The sequence below is a fragment of the Petromyzon marinus genome, chromosome 43, assembly GCF_048934315.1.
Source record: "Petromyzon marinus isolate PM22_M1 ecotype Great Lakes invasive population chromosome 43, UKy_Petmar_22M1.pri1.0, whole genome shotgun sequence".
Taxonomy (NCBI): domain Eukaryota; kingdom Metazoa; phylum Chordata; class Hyperoartia; order Petromyzontiformes; family Petromyzontidae; genus Petromyzon; species Petromyzon marinus.
Window position 1 is genome coordinate 9,485,924 of NC_133709.1, and position 18,556 is coordinate 9,504,479.

An 18,556-nucleotide genomic window follows, 5' to 3' on the forward strand; every position below is an offset into this window, starting at 1 on the left:
AACAAAATAAAAAATATTTTGATTTAAGGCTTTCGTGACTGCAGGGATTCATATTCTTGGTTCTTTCGGTAAAGTCACGTAGAAGGGAAACAATAATATTTTTTTATTGTAGAAGGGAAACAATAACATTTTTTTATTGTTTCCCTTCTACGTGACTTTACCGAAAGAACCAAGAATATAAGTATAAAAATTATCCAGCAGTTCCAGTTCCACTGCTGGATTTTTTTTCCGCCTGAGGACGACCGCTTGTGTTGCGATCGAAACGTCGTGATATATAATTTGTATTTTGTTTTATTTTCCTACCTACGTGACTTTAGCGAAAGAACCACAGAGTATGGATTCCTGCAGTCACGAAAGCTTCAAATCAGTTATGATTTTTTGCCGAATGGTGGAGGGAATGACGACACGAATTTCGGCTTGTGACGTCATTGCAATATGCGCGCGCCGTGCATTCTGGGCGGCCATCTTATCAAGGGGTCGTTCGCCGTCTAATTCATTGAGTTGCCCTTAGTAAGATGGCCCATCCCACTCGGAAGCTTTGCTTTACTAAAAAAAAAACATTTACACAAACCCCATGCTATTTCATTATGTTTCTACTTTATTTGATTCTATTCCGTTGGTTGAGAGTCGTGAACATGTTTTGTTGTTGTGGTAAGGTTTTTGATCGCCTTCTTTTTGCAAAAGCCACGGCAATCGATTCCCTCCTGGTCTAAATAAAAACACAGATCGTTAATCGATTCTCCGTTAGCAAAGACTAGAACCCGATTGGTTTAGCGATTCTCCCACGCTTAGTTATTCTCATTCGCTCAGACTGGAAATCGATCCACGTAAGAAAAATGATGATTGGGAATCGATCTGCAGGCGTTTAAAGTCCGATCGGTGCCATCCATCGCTGGAGCGGACTAAACAAATTAAAAGTTTTTTTTATTTTAACGTAAATAAAATATATTTTTTAAAATCATAAAATGGTACGCAGTGTAACGGAGAAGAGTAAATAAACTCACGCGTGCATATATTTTTTTTAAACTTCCACTGTCATCAGCAGCAGCAGCAGCGTTAACTAGTTTGACAGCCGTACATGTATTCAACTACGAAGACGTCAACAATATTAGTTACCTCAGGAAGCAGCAGCAGCAACATCAACATCAGGAATAACAACAATATCAGCAGCAGCAGTCGTTACATCGATCATCATCATCAGCAACGACATAAATCCTGATCAGATGTAACATCAACAACAGAAGTAGTGACATCAACATCAGCCAACTTCGTTATCATCATCAGCAGCGGCAACAGCGTGAGCAGCAGTAAGTAACAACAGCAACATCGAATCATCATCACCAGCAGCAGCAGCAATAGAAACAGCAGCAACATCGGCGCTAGCAACATCAGTTTCATCAGCAGCTATATAATCGACATTAACAACATCAGCAGCTATTGCATTAGCAGCAGCAGCAATGTTATTCTCGATAGCGGCATCAACATCAGAAACAACATCATCTTCACCATTACCACCACCACCATCATCAACATGACCGGCACCATCACATCATCACCACCACCATCACACTATCTGTATAATCATCACCACCAACAACAACATCACACCACATCATCACCACCACCATCACACTATCTTTATCACCATTACCACCACCACCACATCATCACCACCACCACATCATCACCACCACCATCACACTATCTGTATAATCATCATCACCACTAACAACAACATCACACCACATCACCACCACCACCATCACACTATCTTTATCACCATTACCACCACCACATCATCACCACCACCATCACACTATCTGTATCATTATCACCACCAACAACAACATCACACCACATCACCACCACACTAACTTTATCACCATTACCACCACCACATCACCACCACCATCACACTATCTGTATCATCACCACCACCAACAACATCACACAACATCATCACCACCACCATCGCACTATCTGTATCATCACCACCGCCAAGAACATCACACGACATCATCACCACCACCACCACCATCACACTATCTGTATCATCACCGCCAACAACATCAAACAACATCATCACCACCACCATCACACTATTTGTATCATCATCACCACCGCCAACAACATCACACCACATCACCACCACCATCACACTATCTGTATCATCATCATCACCACCGCCAACAACATCACACAACATCACACCACATCCGCCGTCTCCACCATCACACGCAAGGCTGCCTCTGCCCGCCTCGCTGATTAAACAAACGCCATCAAAAGTGCAGATTTTAATGTTTTCAAAGATACACGACGTTACGGGGTAGCTACACCGAGGGATGTCATCATTCACACACCGCCGTGGATTTGCAGAGATATAGAACTGAAATCGTAATCATTATAATCGCCGCAACAATTGGTGGCTGTGACGGAGTGTACCATCACCGTGTAGACCAGAGCCTTTGGACTTTAGCAGTAAAACATTACCATTATTGCTCTTTAAGTGTTTAGGTGCAGGGCAGCATCATCATCAGCATCATCATAATCAGCAGCATCATCAGCAGCAGCAGATTCAGCAGCAGCAGATTCAGCAGCATCAGCAGCAGCATCAGCAGCAGAATCAGCAGCAGAATCAATCGCACTGTCAGCAGGAATATCAGCAGCAGCCGCCGCACAATCAGCAGTAGTCGCAAGAGCAGCAGCACGATCAGCAGCAATAGCAAGAAGAAGCATCATCAGCAGCAATAGTAGCAAGAGCAGCAGCAGTAGCAGCACTCGGCAACAATAGTAGCCAAGAGCAGCAACAGCGCCATCGGCAGCAATAGTAGCAAGAGCAGCATCAGTAGCAGCACTCAGCATCAATAGTAGCAAGGGCAGCAGCAGCACTCGGCATCAGCAGCAATAGTAGCAAGAGCAGCAGCAGTAGCAGCACTCGGCAACAATAGTAGCCAAGAGCAGCAACAGCGCCATCAGCAGCAATAGCAGCATCATCAGCAGTACTCAGCATCAGCAGCAATAGTAGCAATAGCAGCATCATCAGCAGTACTCAGCATCAGCAGCAATAGTAGCAAGAGCAGCAACAGCGCCATCAGCAGCAATAGTAGCAATAGCAGCATCATCAGCAGTACTCAGCATCAGCAGCAATAGTAGCAAGAGCAGCAACAGCGCCATCAGCAGCAATAGTAGCAATAGCAGCATCATCAGCACCATCAGCTGCAATAGCATCTGCAGCGGCAATAGCTTCAGTATCAAACTAGATTCGAAGCTTTCATGCTACTGCAGGAATTATTACTCTTTGGTTATTTCGGTAAAGTCACGTAGAAAGAAATTAAGATAAATAAGTAATGTAATACGACGTTTCGATTGCAACATAAGCAACCATCATCAGGTGCAAATGAATGAGAAAACAAGCCTAGTAAACTTTGAAATATAATGCGATACAACACAGTCGGCCAACACAACAGTCAACACCCCACCTGGTTGATTAACGTTCTTCCAAAGATTGCTAAATTTGAGAGAGAGACAAAACATAGACACAGAGAGAGACAGTTTCAATTTATTTATTTTGGTATAGCCCTGTGAGCCATTCGGCTCTTGAATCGGGTGAAACCACAACAATAAAAAAACACGAACAAGAACAACATCTTAAAGTGACTGTGTGACTGTGCAAAGAGAAAATCCATGAAAAAAACAGCAAAATATTCCTGAAAAAAGCACCGTACACCAACGCTGTGTGCAAAAAAAATCCCAGTGGGATGCAAGTCAAACAACAACCACAAGGCCCGCGTAATCGACTACAACATAGCAGTCCAGTGTTTTGTCGATTAATTAACGAATTATCCCACTCATGGGCTCCTTGCTCATCACTTGTTCTAACTTTCTGGCGTGCTTCCCCACTCACGCGAGGTGCCGCCTTCCTGGTCCGGTCTCGTGTTTTGTCATCGCCGATCATTTCCACGTCCACGGTTGTTCTTCCCATCCTGGCTCACCTCTTCAAAACCACCTCTTCACTCGGATCAGCCTCGCCGGTCTCTGTCCCGCTGGTCTCACGTCCGTCACCCTTTTCCGCTCTCGATGCGGTTTGCCCTACGGCATGTGGCGTGGCCATGCGGCGTTATGCTTCGGTCTGTTACGGCGCGCTGCTGGTGGTGCCCTCTGGTGTTGCCCTCTGGTGTTGCCCTATGTGGCGCTACGTGTTGTGAGGGACGCCACGGTGGCTGGGAGATGTTAACTCCCTCGCCCCGTATGCAGGTTGGTCGTGGGTTCGATCCCTACCCTGACGACGCCTGCTGTATGTTTGGAGGTTGCGGGTCTCTCTCCCCGTGGTCCCGTGGATTTTTTTTATCTGGGTCCTACCCGTTTTCCCCTCCACATTCAGAATCAACATTCATGCATTTCGAGTATTTGGCCGCTATACATTTCCCACGTAATGACGAGCCGCTTCGTTGAGCTATCACTTGTAGCCAGGTCGCTTCTGGGAAAAAAACAAACAAGTTAAAGATAGCTCAATGGACCTTACCAGGCAAAATAAAAAATACAGTCTGGTCTCCTAGAACGCTGCGTGTTTTTTACAACGTGAATTGGATACAACGCGATTGAGTGAACAGAACCACGTCGCGAAAATAGGAATCAATGGCTGCACGGCTGCCTCGGCGTAGCATCGCACAATGCATTGGGATGCTGCTGGATGCTTCTAGATGCTACCCACGCGCCTGAGTTCTTTGTTCAGCCTGCGTACACATCACACGTGTTATCGCGGACTGTGCTTTAACCCCCTATATTAAATGTTCTATTTATTAGAACGCGATTTCTTTTTTGTCACGTCAGTGTCCTTCAGGAACGCAACCACCGCGTCACAGGAGAACAGGCTGTAGTTTGGTTCAGTGAGATGAGCGGTGCGGTGAAGCGGCGTTGCGTTTCTGGCTGCGACTTTTGCGGTGTGGTGCTGCAGGCAGCAGCAGCAGCAGGAGGAGGAGGAGGAGGGAGGGTTGCTGGCGGCCGCGAGATGCACGTGCTGCTGGAGCTGCTGGTGGTGAGCGCGCGCGTGGCGCTGTCGTTCGCCGTCGCCGCCCTGCGCTGGCTGCGTCCGCGGGCGCCCAAGAGCGTCCTCCACGAGGTGTGCCTGGTGACGGGGGCGGCGCGCGGGCTCGGCCGCCTCTTCGCGCTGGAGCTGGCGACGCGCGGCGTCGACACGCTCGTGCTCTGGGACGTGGACGGAGAGGGCAACGAGGAGACGGCCGCCCTCGCCCGCGGGGCCGCCGCCGGTGAGCACGGGGGCAGGACCCGGGTATGGTGAGCGGGGAAGAGGGAGTGGAGGAGGGCTGGCTATGGCGAGCAGGGAAGGGTGAGCGGGGAAGGGTGAGTGGGGAAGGGTGAGTGGGGAAGGGTGAGTGGGGAAGAGTGAGTGGGGAAGGGTGAGTGGGGAAGAGTGAGTGGGGAAGGATGAGTGGGGAAGGGTGAGCGGGAAGGGTGAGTGGGGAAGGGTGAGCGAGAAGGGTGAGTGGGAAGAGTGAGTGAGCGGGAAGAGTGAGTGGGGAAGGGTGAGTGGGAAGAGTGAGTGGGAAGAGTGAGTGGGGAAGGGTGAGTGGGAAGGGTGAGTGGGGAAGGGTGAGTGGGGAAGGGTGAGTGGGAAGAGTGAGTGGGAAGAGTGAGCGGGAAGGGTGAGTGGGAAGAGTGAGTGGGGAAGGGTGAGCGGGGAAGGGTGAGCGGGAAGGGTGAGTGGGGAAGGGTGAGCGGGAAGGGTGAGTGGGAAGGGTGAGTGGGGAAGGGTGAGCGGGAAGGGTGAGTGGGGAAGGGTGAGCGGGAAGGGTGAGTGGGGAAGGGTGAGCGGGAAGGGTGAGTGGGGAAGGGTGAGCGGGAAGGGTGAGTGGGGAAGGGTGAGTGGGAAGAGTGAGTGGGGAAGGGTGAGCGAGAAGGGTGAGTGGGAAGAGTGAGTGAGCGGGAAGAGTGAGTGGGGAAGGGTGAGTGGGAAGAGTGAGTGGGAAGAGTGAGTGGGGAAGGGTGAGTGGGAAGGGTGAGTGGGGAAGGGTGAGTGGGGAAGGGTGAGTGGGAAGAGTGAGTGGGAAGAGTGAGCGGGAAGGGTGAGTGGGAAGAGTGAGTGGGGAAGGGTGAGCGGGGAAGGGTGAGCGGGAAGGGTGAGTGGGGAAGGGTGAGCGGGAAGGGTGAGTGGGAAGGGTGAGTGGGGAAGGGTGAGTGGGGAAGGGTGAGTGGGGAAGAGTGAGTGGGAAGGGTGAGTGGGGAAGGGTGAGCGGGAAGGGTGAGTGGGGAAGGGTGAGTGGGGAAGGGTGAGTGGGGAAGGGTGAGCGGGAAGAGTGAGTGGGGAAGGGTGAGCGAGAAGGGTGAGTGGGAAGAGTGAGTGAGCGGGAAGAGTGAGTGGGGAAGGGTGAGTGGGAAGGGTGAGTGGGGAAGAGTGAGTGGGGAAGGGTGAGTGGGAAGGGTGAGTGGGGAAGAGTGAGTGGGGAAGGGTGAGTGGGAAGGGTGAGTGGGGAAGAGTGAGTGGGGAAGGGTGAGTGGGGAAGGGTGAGCGGGAAGGGTGAGTGGGGAAGGGTGAGCGGAAAGGGTGAGTGGGGAAGGGTGAGTGGGGAAGGGTGAGTGGGAAGAGTGAGTGGGAAGAGTGAGCGGGAAGGGTGAGTGGGAAGGGTGAGTGGGAAGAGTGAGTGGGGAAGGGTGAGCGGGGAAGGGTGAGCGGGAAGGGTGAGTGGGGAAGGGTGAGCGGGAAGGGTGAGTGGGAAGGGTGAGTGGGGAAGGGTGAGTGGGGAAGGGTGAGTGGGGAAGAGTGAGTGGGGAAGGGTGAGTGGGGAAGGGTGAGTGGGGAAGGGTGAGTGGGGAAGGGTGAGTGGGGAAGAGTGAGTGGGGAAGGGTGAGTGGGGAAGAGTGAGTGGGGAAGGGTGAGTGGGGAAGGGTGAGTGGGGAAGAGTGAGTGGGGAAGAGTGAGTGGGGAAGGGTGAGTGGGGAAGAGTGAGTGGGAAGGGTGAGTGGGGAAGGGTGAGTGGGGAAGGGTGAGTGGGGAAGGGTGAGTGGGAAGAGTGAGTGGGAAGAGTGAGCGGGAAGGGTGAGTGGGAAGAGTGAGTGGGGAAGGGTGAGCGGGGAAGGGTGAGCGGGAAGGGTGAGTGGGGAAGGGTGAGCGGGAAGGGTGAGTGGGGAAGGGTGAGTGGGGAAGGGTGAGTGGGGAAGAGTGAGTGGGGAAGGGTGAGTGGGGAAGGGTGAGTGGGGAAGAGTGAGTGGGGAAGAGTGAGTGGGGAAGGGTGAGTGGGGAAGAGTGAGTGGGGAAGGGTGAGTGGGGAAGAGTGAGTGGGAAGGGTGAGTGGGGAAGGGTGAGTGGGGAAGAGTGAGTGGGAAGGGTGAGTGGGAAGGGTGAGTGGGGAAGAGTGAGTGGGGAAGGGTGAGTGGGAAGGGTGAGTGGGAAGGGTGAGTGGGGAAGGGTGAGTGGGGAAGGGTGAGACAAGAGTGGTGGTGTCCGCACCACCGCCACGTGTCGCCGTACCGGCCTTCATAGGTGCTCGCTGACAGCACTTGCCCCAACAGGGGATCTTTGTCTTTGTTGTATCACTGTGACTGTGTTTGTGGGTTATCTGGCTGTTAGCGTATCACTATGTGGGTGAGTATCAGTCCTGAGCCTCCCCAAGGTCGACTCAACCTCAATTGAGTACCCGGTGCAGTGTGTGCGTAAACATCGCCACTCTGGCATGGTACCGTCCCGGCTCTTCAGTTGAGTTATTTCACTGGTTTCGTACACACAACACGGAAACAAATATACAACACAACAGTCCGTAAGGCTTACCCGGTGGTGGGGGGGGGGCGGTGATGTGATGTTCGTGTTTGCGAGCAGACGCCGGTGTGGCATGCCCGCGCGTGCTGGCGTACACGTGCGACGTGTCGAAGCGCGTCGACGTGTACCGCGTGGCGGGCCTGGTGCGGCGCGACGCGGGCGACGTCACGCTGCTCGTGAACAACGCGGGCGTCGTGTCGGGGCGCCCGCTCCTCGACTGTCCCGACGAGCTGCTCGAGAGGACCATGGCCGTCAACCTGCACGCCCTCTTCTGGGTCAGCGGTGGCGGTGGACGTGGCGGTGGAGGTTGCAGTGGCAGAGAGGAGGGTACTCTTTGGTTCTATTGGGTAAAGTCACGTAGGTGAAAATAAAATAACAAAAAATCACGACGTTTCGGCCACAACACAAGCGGCCTTCATCAGGTGAAGGGACGAGCCTGTCTGGAGGACAGCGCTGGAGTGTTGAGACAGTCTCGTCCCTTCACCTGATGAAGGCCGCTTGTGTTGTGGCCGAAACGTCGTGATTTTTTGTTATTTTATTTTCACCTACGTGACTTTACCCAATAGAACCAAAGAGTATGGATCCTAGCAGTCACGAAAGCTTTAAATCTAGAAGAGAGGAGGGTGTTGGTGGAGGTGGCAGTGGTGGTGGCGGCGAAGGTGGTGATGGTGACGGTGGTGATGATGGGGGTGGTAGTGGTGAACTTGTGGTCATTTTGGTGGGGGTTGAAAGTGTCGGTGTCAGTGGTGGTAATGATGGGGATGTTGTTGGTGATGGTCATGAAAGTGATGCTGCTGCTGCTGCTGCTGTTGGAGGTGGTAATGAAGGTGATGATGCTCTTGGTGATGGTGATCATGCTGTTAAAAGTGATGATGCTCTTGGTGATGGTGGTGGTGATGGTGATGATGCCGTCGAAATGATCACACTCCAACCCTAGCAGGTGCATTTTATCCGGGCTGAAATACTTGCCCACGACAAAACGGTGCGGCAACTGTTGCTGGTAACTATCCCCCTTAAAATCGCTCGAAAATGTCCCCAAACGTTCACCGTGGCCGTCAGATTAACTACAAGGGAGATCCACGCCTTCCATCCGTGTCTCCGCGTTGAAACGCGCTCAGGTCACCAAGGCGTTCCTGCCGGCGATGTTGGAGAAAAATCACGGCCATATGGTGACCATCGCCAGCTCCCTGGGCCTCTTCAGCACGGCCGGCATTGAGGTGCCACCTCCTTACACCACAGCCAGCTGACCTCTTGACCTCGGTCCCCCCCATTGTGACCCCAACCCTAGCCTTTGACCTCATGGACACACTAACCGACACTGGTGCTGGTGTCACGTGATGCAATTGTCCGGATGGATGTGTTGTGTGCGGGCTGTGCACACCTAATACTCTACAAACAACTTTGTAGTAACATTGCGTGGCCTCAGAAGAATAAATATATTAAAGTCAACGGTTTGGGCAATGACCCTCCTTCATAGCACAATAAGAAGGGCCATTGCCCTTCTTTTTACAGGCCACGCAAGGTTGCTATTGACGAACGTGTTGAGTTTTGTTGCTTATGCCTGTGCACCCACTGCCAACGCAGCATCACCATATAATTTGTTACAGCAATAGGCTGCATGGAGGAGAGTTGAGTGAGATGAGAGAGGTAGGAAAGTTGAGAAGTGGAGTAGAGTGAGATGAGACGGGAGAGGTAGGAGGGTGTGTGAAAAAGAGTAAAGTGAGATGAGAAGGGAGAGGCAAGAGAGTACGTGGAGGGGAGTAGAGTGAGATGAGAGGGGAGAGGTAGGAGAGTGCGTGGAGGGGAGTGGAGCGAGATGAGAGGGGAGAGGTAGGAGAGTGTGTGGAGGGGAGTAGAGTGAGATGAGAGGGGAGAGGTAGGGGAGTGTGTGGAGGGGAGTAGAGTGAGATGGGAGGGGAGAGGTTGGAGAGTGCGTGGAGGGGAGTGGAGTGAGATGAGAATGGAGAGGTAGGAGAGTGCGTGGAGGGGAGTAGAGTGAGATGAGAGGGGAGAGGTAGGAGAGTGCGTGGAGGGGAGTGGAGTGAGATGAGAAGGGAGAGGCAGGAGAGTGCGTGGAGGGAAGTGGAGTGAGATGAGAGGGGAGAGGTAGGGGAGTGTGTGGAGGGGAGTAGAGTCAGATGAGAGGGGAGAGGTAGGGGAGTGTGTGGAGGGGAGTGGAGTGAGATGAGAGGGGAGAGGTAGGAGAGTACGTGGAGGGGAGTGCAGCGAGATGAGAGAGGAGAGTTAAGCAGCAGCGAGTCCACAGAGAATCTTGGAAGACGTTGCGTGTGATCTTGACATTAAACGATTGGGTTTGGTGCCACTATAGGCATAAAAGTAGAGGGGCTACGTGGCCTCGTTTATCGGCGCTGGTGAGAAGTCTGCCTGCGGAATTTCGGGTCATCTGGAGCGTGGAGGCGAGGTGTTTGGGGAGAGGCCGTGAACGAGCGGGAGCATCGCCGTAGCGGAGGGGGAGGTATCATCGCGAGCAGGGATAGACGTCGACGTCTCTCTGCTGGGGCGCTAACACAAATCGCCGCCCTCCATGCTAGGATTACTGCGCCAGTAAATTTGGCGCCGTGGGATTCCACGAGTCTCTGAGCCACGAGATCAAGGCGATGGAGCGCGACGGCGTGAAGACCACACTCGTGTGCCCCTACCTCGTCCAGACCGGCATGTTCCATGGGTGCCGGATGCGGTGAGTGTCAGCAGGATCCGCAACCTTGCATCCAAAACCGCTCCTCGACAAACTCACCGCCTCATCGCCAACGATGTTTGAAAATATGTTTTCATATCGGCTGGATAATCCCTTCAGACGGAGCATCTCGGTATAATGGTGTGCAGGGTACCAACTCGGCACACTGCAGACACAGCTCGCCAACACGAACTCAGCTCCTCACCGCACCTCACCTCACCAAGCCAGTGTAGTTTCAGACTGGGGCGGTCCTGCACGTACACCATATTCTATGTTGGTCTGCTACCCACACCTATGTATGATTAGCACGATTGGTTACGTACGGTGCGAAAGAAGTTCAACATACATACAGTCGAGGTGTAGAGAATTTTAACAGGACTTACATCTCTGCTTTTTTGACCTGGTCAAGGCCTATGATACCATGAATAGGCCAGGGCTCTGGGTTATTCTTTGTGCTTTCAGGGTCCCTGACCAGACTGGATTGTTTAAGAGGCTCAAATATCCTTAAAATATATAAAATGCACTAAGCTGGCACAGTGGGTCGCCTGGTTCATATCGCAGTGTGCTAGCCACTGCACTACAAATTAAAAGGAACAGGTCCTGGGCCTCCCCTCGGTCGACTCAGCCTGCAAATGAGTGCCTGATGCGGTTAGTAAATATCAGCACTTGGTGGTGTTGGGCCACCCACCCCCCTCGTGTGCCGTACCGGCCTTCATAGGTTCTCGCGAACAGCACTTTCCCTAACAATCTCTTGAGGCTATACGGGGGATCTTTGTCTTTGGGTGTGTGTGTGTGTGCAGTAAGGAGGTGGAGACGTACGTGCTGCCCCCGCTGCAGCCGGAGAAGTGCGTGCAGCAGGCGATGAGAGCCATCCTCACCGACCAGCCCGTGCTGTGTATGCCGCGCCTCATCTACCTCGTCGTCTTCATCAAGAGGTGCGTCGTTCACGTCTGTGCTGTCTTTGTGAGACTTTGCAAGTGCGTGTGGTGTTGTAGCAGTTAGCACGCTGCACCGCGAACCCGGCCACCTCAGTTCGATTTCTGCCCACGGCCAACACTGGTGACAATTATCTGAACTGGTCATGCCCGCCCCCCCCCCCCTACTCGGCTTTAAATGAGCACCTGGTGCAGTGTGTGAAACATCAGCGCTGGGGATACAGATGTTTAGTGACTGTGTACATATCTGCGTGTCTCGTTTTGCATGAGCTTCTCAGTGGTGAGGTGTTAATTACCTCCCCCTGGTGTATAGGAGGTCGTGGGTTCGATCCCGACCCTGACGCCTGCACATTTGAGGCGTGCATGTCTCTCTCCCCGTTGCCGACTGTATTTTTCCTCCACATTTAGAATGAACATCACGCGTTTAGAGTGTTTGTTCTCCTGGTATACATTTCCACATGATGATAATCCAACTCCGTCGAGCTATCATTTGTGATAGCCAGGTCGCTTCTGAAAAACTACTGAGCTATATAGCTCAGTGGGGCTTTACCTGGTAAAATACAGGTTTTTTTTCATCATCAAAGACCAAAGATTCCCCGTATAGCCTAAACAGACTGTTGGGGCAAGTGCCGTTAGCGAGCACCTACGAAGGCTGGCACGGTACACGAGGGGGGTGGGTGGCCAGCACTGCACCCGGCCGCCTTTGTCTCTCCCGCACCAGGTACTCATTTGAGTATTCGGCTGCGATAAATTTCCATATTACAAGCAAATTCATTGGCCTATCATTTGTGGCCAGGTCGCTTTCTGAAAACAAGCTACATACCTCAGTGGGCCTTACCTGGTAAAATAAGAGATGGTTGAGTTTGTGTGTGTCTCTGTGTGTCTCCGTGTTTCCGTGTCCCCCGCGTTCAGTATCCTCCCCTGGGAGGCTGTCGTGGCCATGTACCGCTTCCTGGGAGCGGACAAGTGTATGTACCCGTTCTTCGAGGAGTGCAAGCGGCGGACCAACAACAACCAGGAGCTGTGACCAGCCCAGCCGCCACCCACCGGGCCCCCCGCCACCTAGGAATGGGGCCCTCCAAACCTCCTGCTAGGGCTCTCCGATGCCTAATCATAGGACCCACCCACTACCTATGGATGAGTCCTGCCAATACCCAAAGATGGGGCTCCTCTAAGCGTACCGTTGCGCTCCCCGCAACCTGTAGATGGACTGCACGATACCTAATAGTGCGTGCACTAAGACCTACAGATATGGGCCCCTGGAAATTACTGATGAATGGGCCCCACAATACCTCGGGGGCGCCACAGTCGCCTGGTATCCTGGAGTTCGTGGGTTCGATCCCTACCCTGACTCCTGCATATCTGGAGTTTGCACGTCTCTCTCCATGTGGTCACGTAGATTTTTTTTCTCGGGGCCCTCCGGTTTTTCTCTCCACATTTAGAATCAACATGCATTTCGAGTATTTGCCTGCTATAAATGTCCACGTGGTAAGCCACCTCGTTGAGATATCATTTGTGATAGCCAGGTCGTGTCTGAAAAATACATTTCTAGTTTTAATCATGGGACGCCCCCCCCCCCCCCCCCCACTTAAATGTGTGCATCATTACCTCCAGATGCCCCCCTTGATTCTACTGATGAGGACCCCCCCACTCTGTACCTACACATGGGCCCCCTAGTGTCATTAATGCCCCCCCCATATTTCCCAGGGTGGGTTCTTGGATCGACTGGGTGAATCACTGCGCAGGGCCGCAGAGGGCTCGTGACGCCTTGAGAGATGGGCAGTGTGTGGTTAGCGCCTCCTTCTGTGGCAGAAAACGGGAGAACTGAACCATGACAAACTAATGGTGCTGGACACAAAGACAAAGATCCCCCAGTATAGCCTTAACAGACTGCTGGGGCAAGTGCTCTTAGCGAGCACCTATGAAGGTCGGCACGGCACACGAAGAGGTGGGTGGCCAGCGCCGCGCCCGGCCGCCTTTGTCTCCCCAGTGGCGATGTTTACACATCGCACCGGGTATTCGTTTGAGGCTGAGTCGACCTCAGGGAGGCCCAGGAACGGTTCAGATAATCGTCACTGGCCTTGGCGGTTAGTGGGTTTGTAGCGCACCACCACCGCCTCGTGCACCCTTAATAGGTGCTCGCTAACAGCATGAAAATCCCTTGTTTGTCAACCCACTGCCGGATGAGGGACTCCCCATGCGCCGTGTGGAGCCGTTTAACCGTACTTCACCGTGCTGGTCAGTGCGGGTTGGTGAAGGTAACGGAGCATAGATGAGGGGCAGCGTAGTACGGTACAACAATGGATTCTGGTATTGCACTTCCCCCTGCTGCTGCCCCTGATGTAGCCCCACGACATCGATGAGTGGTATTGATACTCAGGGCGCCTTTGTTTTAAAGACACATGACCTTGCAAATAATTGTGCGTGTTTATGTGTACTTGAGGCTCTTGAAGGACGCTCCTGGGCAGTTGGAGGCAGTGACCCTCCAACAAAAACGGAGGGCAGAGGAGCGATGCTCGTAACAATGAGCGGAACGCCGGGCGGCTAAAACACAGCAACGTGGCACTGTAAGGGCCACAGCTGGTGCATCTGCCAGTCATCTCTGTCAAGCCATGGCACCTGCAGGGTCTGCCCCGTGACCTCCTGTCGGTGAGCCTTTGACACTTGACGTGACCTCAAAGTGCACCTGGCCTGGCACAGGCGCCGTGGTGATGTCACCACCACTTAGTGGCGAATCAGCAGTTGTGTGCAAGCGTGTGCGTAGTGCGGAGTGGCGGTGCAGTGGTTAGCACACTGCGCTACAAACCCAGCAACCTGAGTTCGATTCCCGGCCATGCCCGACATCCTTTGCTATATCTGAGCTGGCCCTGGGCATTCTCTAGGTCGACTTGGCCTTAAATGAGTGCCCGGCGGGGTGTGTAAACATCCGCACTGGGGAGACAAAGGTGGCCCGAGCGTAGTCCTGGCCCCACCACTATCCCCCTGTGTGCCGCGCCAGCCTCAATAGGTGCTCGCTAACCGCATGAAAAGTCCCAACATTCTGCTAAGGCTATATGGCATAATCTTTGTCTTTTTATGCACTGTATAACTGTTGGAACAAGCGCCATGCAATAGCATATATTGCCCCGACAGTCTAAAAGGATATTTGTGGGTCTTTGCATTATTTTTGTGTGTCTGAACATTTGTGTCCGAGTGTGAGTGACTGTTGTGGGGAGCGGTGGTGCAGCGGTTAGCGCGCTGTTCTATGAACCCGGCGACCCGGGTTCGATTCCCGCTCATGGCCAACACCAATGACGATTATTTAAACCGGTGCTGGGCCTCCCCCAGGTCGAGTCAGCCTCAAATGAGTACCTGGTGCGATGTGTAAACATTGCCACACAGGAGACAAAGGCGGTCGGGCGTGGTGCAGACCACCCACCCCCTCGTCTGCCGTTCCGGCCTTCATAGGTGCTCGCGAACAGCACTTGCCCCAACAGTCTCTTGAAGGCTATACGAGAGGGAATCTTTGTATTCCTGTGCGAGTACAGTAGATCACACGTATTACCGTTGTGTGTATGCGTCAGTGCACGCTATGTATGTACTGTAACGAACCTCGAGCGGGTAGCTGTAATCATTAACCGCTCAACATGCAAGACGACAAAGATGATGAAATAAATGTGTTTCTCAATCGACCTGGAGACTACTCGAAAGTTAAATACAGCTCACCTAGGCACGGGACCCACTGATGTGCAATCATAACCACGCGTATGTTCATAGGGACCGTCCATAAATGACGTCACGTAATTTTGGTCACACGGCGTCATTAAAAGTCAGACCCCCCCCCTCAAATATGACGTCACAAAGCTCTGCCCTCCCCCCCCCAAAAAAATTCCATTTTTGAAAATAAAAACATGCTTCAAATCGCTTTAAACTATTGTCATTGTAGTGCGTATTTAATGTTTTAATGTGGCGCTGCACTTTGATGTTGTAGGAGTGTTATAACAATTAGTGTTATAACAATTCTATATTTAATGTTGTGGCGTCACATCCCCCCCCCCCCCCCCCCCCAGGTGCGTGACGTCATTTATGGACGGCCCCATACTGACGCACTGCATAACGAATCAAGGCTTGGTTAATAAATTCCAAGTCTTGTTAAGAGTCATTGCATTCTGGATCGAGTTATTGTCTTTTCTGTCGCCGTTTAGAAGGTCCACTTTGGTGTCCTATGAAACATATTAAGGGAATTGCATGGGCGAGAAAATGGATCCGAACTCCTCACTCTCCCATATTAAAAATGAACAAACTTCACACATGTTCGGTGCAGTGCAACGTCGTTTATCCGCACTGACCGGATATCTGGCTGCTGCAAAATGCTGCAGGCTGCCACCTTGTGCTGCCCTGCAGGCTGCCACCTCGTACTGCCCTGCGGGCTGCCACCTTGTGTGCTGCTCTGCAGGCTGCCACCTTGTGTGCTGCCCTGCAGGCTGCCACCTCGTGCTGCCCTGCAGGCTGCCACCTTGTGCTGCCCTGCAGGCTGCCACCTCGTGCTGCCCTGCAGGCTGCATCCTTGTGCTGCCCTGCAGGCTGCCACCTTGTGCTGCCCTGCAGGCTGCCACCTTGTGTGCTGCCCTGCAGGCTGCCACCTTGTGCTGCCCTGCAGGCTGCCACCTTGTGCTGCCACCTTGTGCTACCCTGCAGGCTGCCACCTCGTGCTGCCCTGCAGGCTGCCACCTTGTGCTGCCCTGCAGGCTGCCACCTTGTGTGCTGCCCTGCAGGCTGCCACCTTGTGCTGCCCTGCAGGCTGCCACCTTGTGCTGCCACCTTGTGCTACCCTGCAGGCTGCCACCTCGTGCTGCCCTGCAGGCTGCCACCTTGTGTGCTGCTCTGCAGGATGCCACCTTGTGTGCTGCCCTGCAGGCTGCTTGAGCGGCAGCCTTTCGAACTTATCGAACTTATTAGCCACATCAGCGGCTCCGACCTAATTAATTAACTCCGCGTTCAAATCCAATAATTTTTGTTTCATACATTTGTGGCGCCCATTGGAAAATATTACACTGGATATCTCAGAATATTGAAGTCAGCCCCCCCCCCCCCCAAGTCAAAATCCTGGCTCCGCCCCTGCCCCCCTTCCCTTGCCCGACCAAGTTGCATGTGCCACGTTAGCCGTGTGTGGCAACGACGGTTGCTGCAGGCTACGACATGGATACCGTGCAGGATATTTTGTTATTGTTGTTGCTGGTAATGTTGGCTTCACGTTGCGGCGACAAGACACGAATACTCAACATGAAACATGCCTTACTGATGTAAAACACAGCGTGAAACACGTGGCATACATAATACACAACGTGAAACAGCGTGAAACACGTGACATACATAATACACAACGTGAAACAGCGTGAAACACGTGGCATACATAATACACAGCGTGAAACACGTGACATACATAATACACAACGTGAAACACAACGTGAAACACAACGTGAAACACGTGACATACATAATACACAACGTGAAACAGCGTGAAACACGTGACATAATACGCAACGTGAAACAGCGTGAAACACGTGACATACAACGTGAAACATGCCTTACTTACACAAAACACGAAAAACATGAAAAATACCTTAATAACACAAAGCGCATTTATACACAACATGGAAAGAATACTTTGCTAATAAAAAAAAACACTCATAAATATGGAACGCATGCCTTACTAAGGCAAAAGCACACTCGTACAAGAGTGTGACGCCAAAGCCGATAAAAAGCCAATTACCAGCGAGCCTGGAAAACCAGAATTGTAACGGTTTGTTACATTGTTGGCGTTGTGTTTAAAGAGGAACAACAACAGCAATAATAATAATAATACTGTGCTGTGACAGTGTGTAGTGACGACTCAGTTGGACTCACGACAAATGTGAGAAAATTTTATTTTGGAACGAAAGGAAACAAAAAGTCAACAGCGGGAGGAGACGCAGGGGATCAGCCGGTTGGCTCCTCGCCGAGCGCGCCGCGTGCGTTTGGACACAGGGCACGCGTCAAGTGGGACAGCGACAGCCAGCAACAAACAGCACCGTTGTCAGAGTATTGTTCTAGAGAGGCGTGCGTGATGATGGCACGTGTCCTGGCAAGTTTTCGCAGGAAGGGGGCGACGTTTTTCTGTGTTTCCCGATGAGTCAATTTGCAAGCAAATGAAATTTTGACGGAACTTGGACCCTGAGTCGACCACTATGTGTGATGTGAGCCGTAGTGGAGCGGTTACAAACCTGGCAGACCGAGTTCCATTCCTGGTCACGGCCAATACCGGTGACGATGATCTATGTCAGTCCTGCGCATCCTGGTGCGGTGTGTAAACATCACAACTGGAGAGACAAAGGCGGCCGGGCGTGGTGCTGACCACCCACCGCCCTCGTGTGCTGTGTTGACCTTCATAGATGCTCGCTAACAGCGCTTGCCCCAAAAGTCTGTTCAGGCTATACGGGGGATCTTTGTCTTCGTATCACCTGTGCGAGTGTGCGCACAATGGTCTACCTACGCTTCTTCAAGGAATGGCGACGTCCGCTGTTGAGCAGAAGGCGCGGATTGTACCGCTAATGCGCAAGCATCCGCGGTGTTGACTGGGGCGGCCTGCCGGTGCGGGACCGCGCACCTCTTTAACAAAGCCGTGCAAACGCTCTACCGCTGGGCCAGACCGAGCGGGCCCCAGCTCCTCAATGTGCCGCATGTGTACCCATCAAAATCATAACACTACATCGGTTTACACTGCCCAGAGAACTCGGCGGAGGGGGGGCGGGGGGGGGTTAGGAAAATATTTTCCGGAGCTTTACCCCGGGACAGCTTCGGCTGAGCTGAAATTAAGCCCCGTTGGAGTGCCGCAAACAATGGGGACCTCAAAGGGCGTATCTTCTTATGCAAACACAGACAACCTTACACACACACACAACCTTACGCACACGGGCAAAAACTTACGCACGCACACAGACGTCTCGGATTCCCAGGCAGAGCGAGTCCAAAGGTGGCTGCTGGCTGTGTGTGTAAGCGTCTTTTGTGGGAAGCTGTGGTGCCGCGGTTAAGGCAAGACGCTTTGAACCCCGCGACCTGAAACGGAACGTACGAATCGGTGCTGAACTGTACGGACTCTGCGACTCCCGTTAGGTTGACCCAGCCTTGAATGCGTTG

The 18,556-nt window shown here is 52.7% G+C and overlaps 1 protein-coding gene across 4 annotated transcripts; it reads left to right on the top strand.

Annotated features, from left to right (window-relative positions):
• The first annotated feature begins 514 nt into the window (after positions 1 to 514).
• LOC116951450 (retinol dehydrogenase 10-like) lies at positions 515 to 15,538 on the top strand. 4 transcript variants are annotated; one of them, XR_012946778.1, is made up of 9 exons: positions 515 to 1,307; positions 3,910 to 4,031; positions 4,955 to 5,267; positions 7,832 to 8,046; positions 8,890 to 8,988; positions 10,324 to 10,469; positions 11,267 to 11,401; positions 12,314 to 14,050; positions 15,451 to 15,538. XR_012946778.1 is itself a non-coding variant. In XM_032970066.2 (8 exons), the coding sequence occupies exons 3-8, from the start codon at positions 5,009 to 5,011 to the stop codon at positions 12,426 to 12,428; spliced, it is 969 nt and encodes a 322-aa protein (XP_032825957.1). In that variant the 5' UTR covers positions 515 to 1,307; positions 3,910 to 4,031; positions 4,955 to 5,008; the 3' UTR covers positions 12,429 to 15,072. The 4 variants fall into 4 exon arrangements, 3 of the variants coding, with proteins under 3 accessions (XP_032825957.1, XP_075929923.1, XP_032825958.1); XM_032970066.2 differs by lacking the exon at positions 15,451 to 15,538 and having other exon boundaries at positions 12,314 to 15,072; XM_076073808.1 differs by lacking the exons at positions 3,910 to 4,031; positions 15,451 to 15,538 and having other exon boundaries at positions 515 to 1,311; positions 4,962 to 5,267; positions 12,314 to 15,072.
• The last annotated feature ends 3,018 nt before the right edge of the window (positions 15,539 to 18,556 follow it).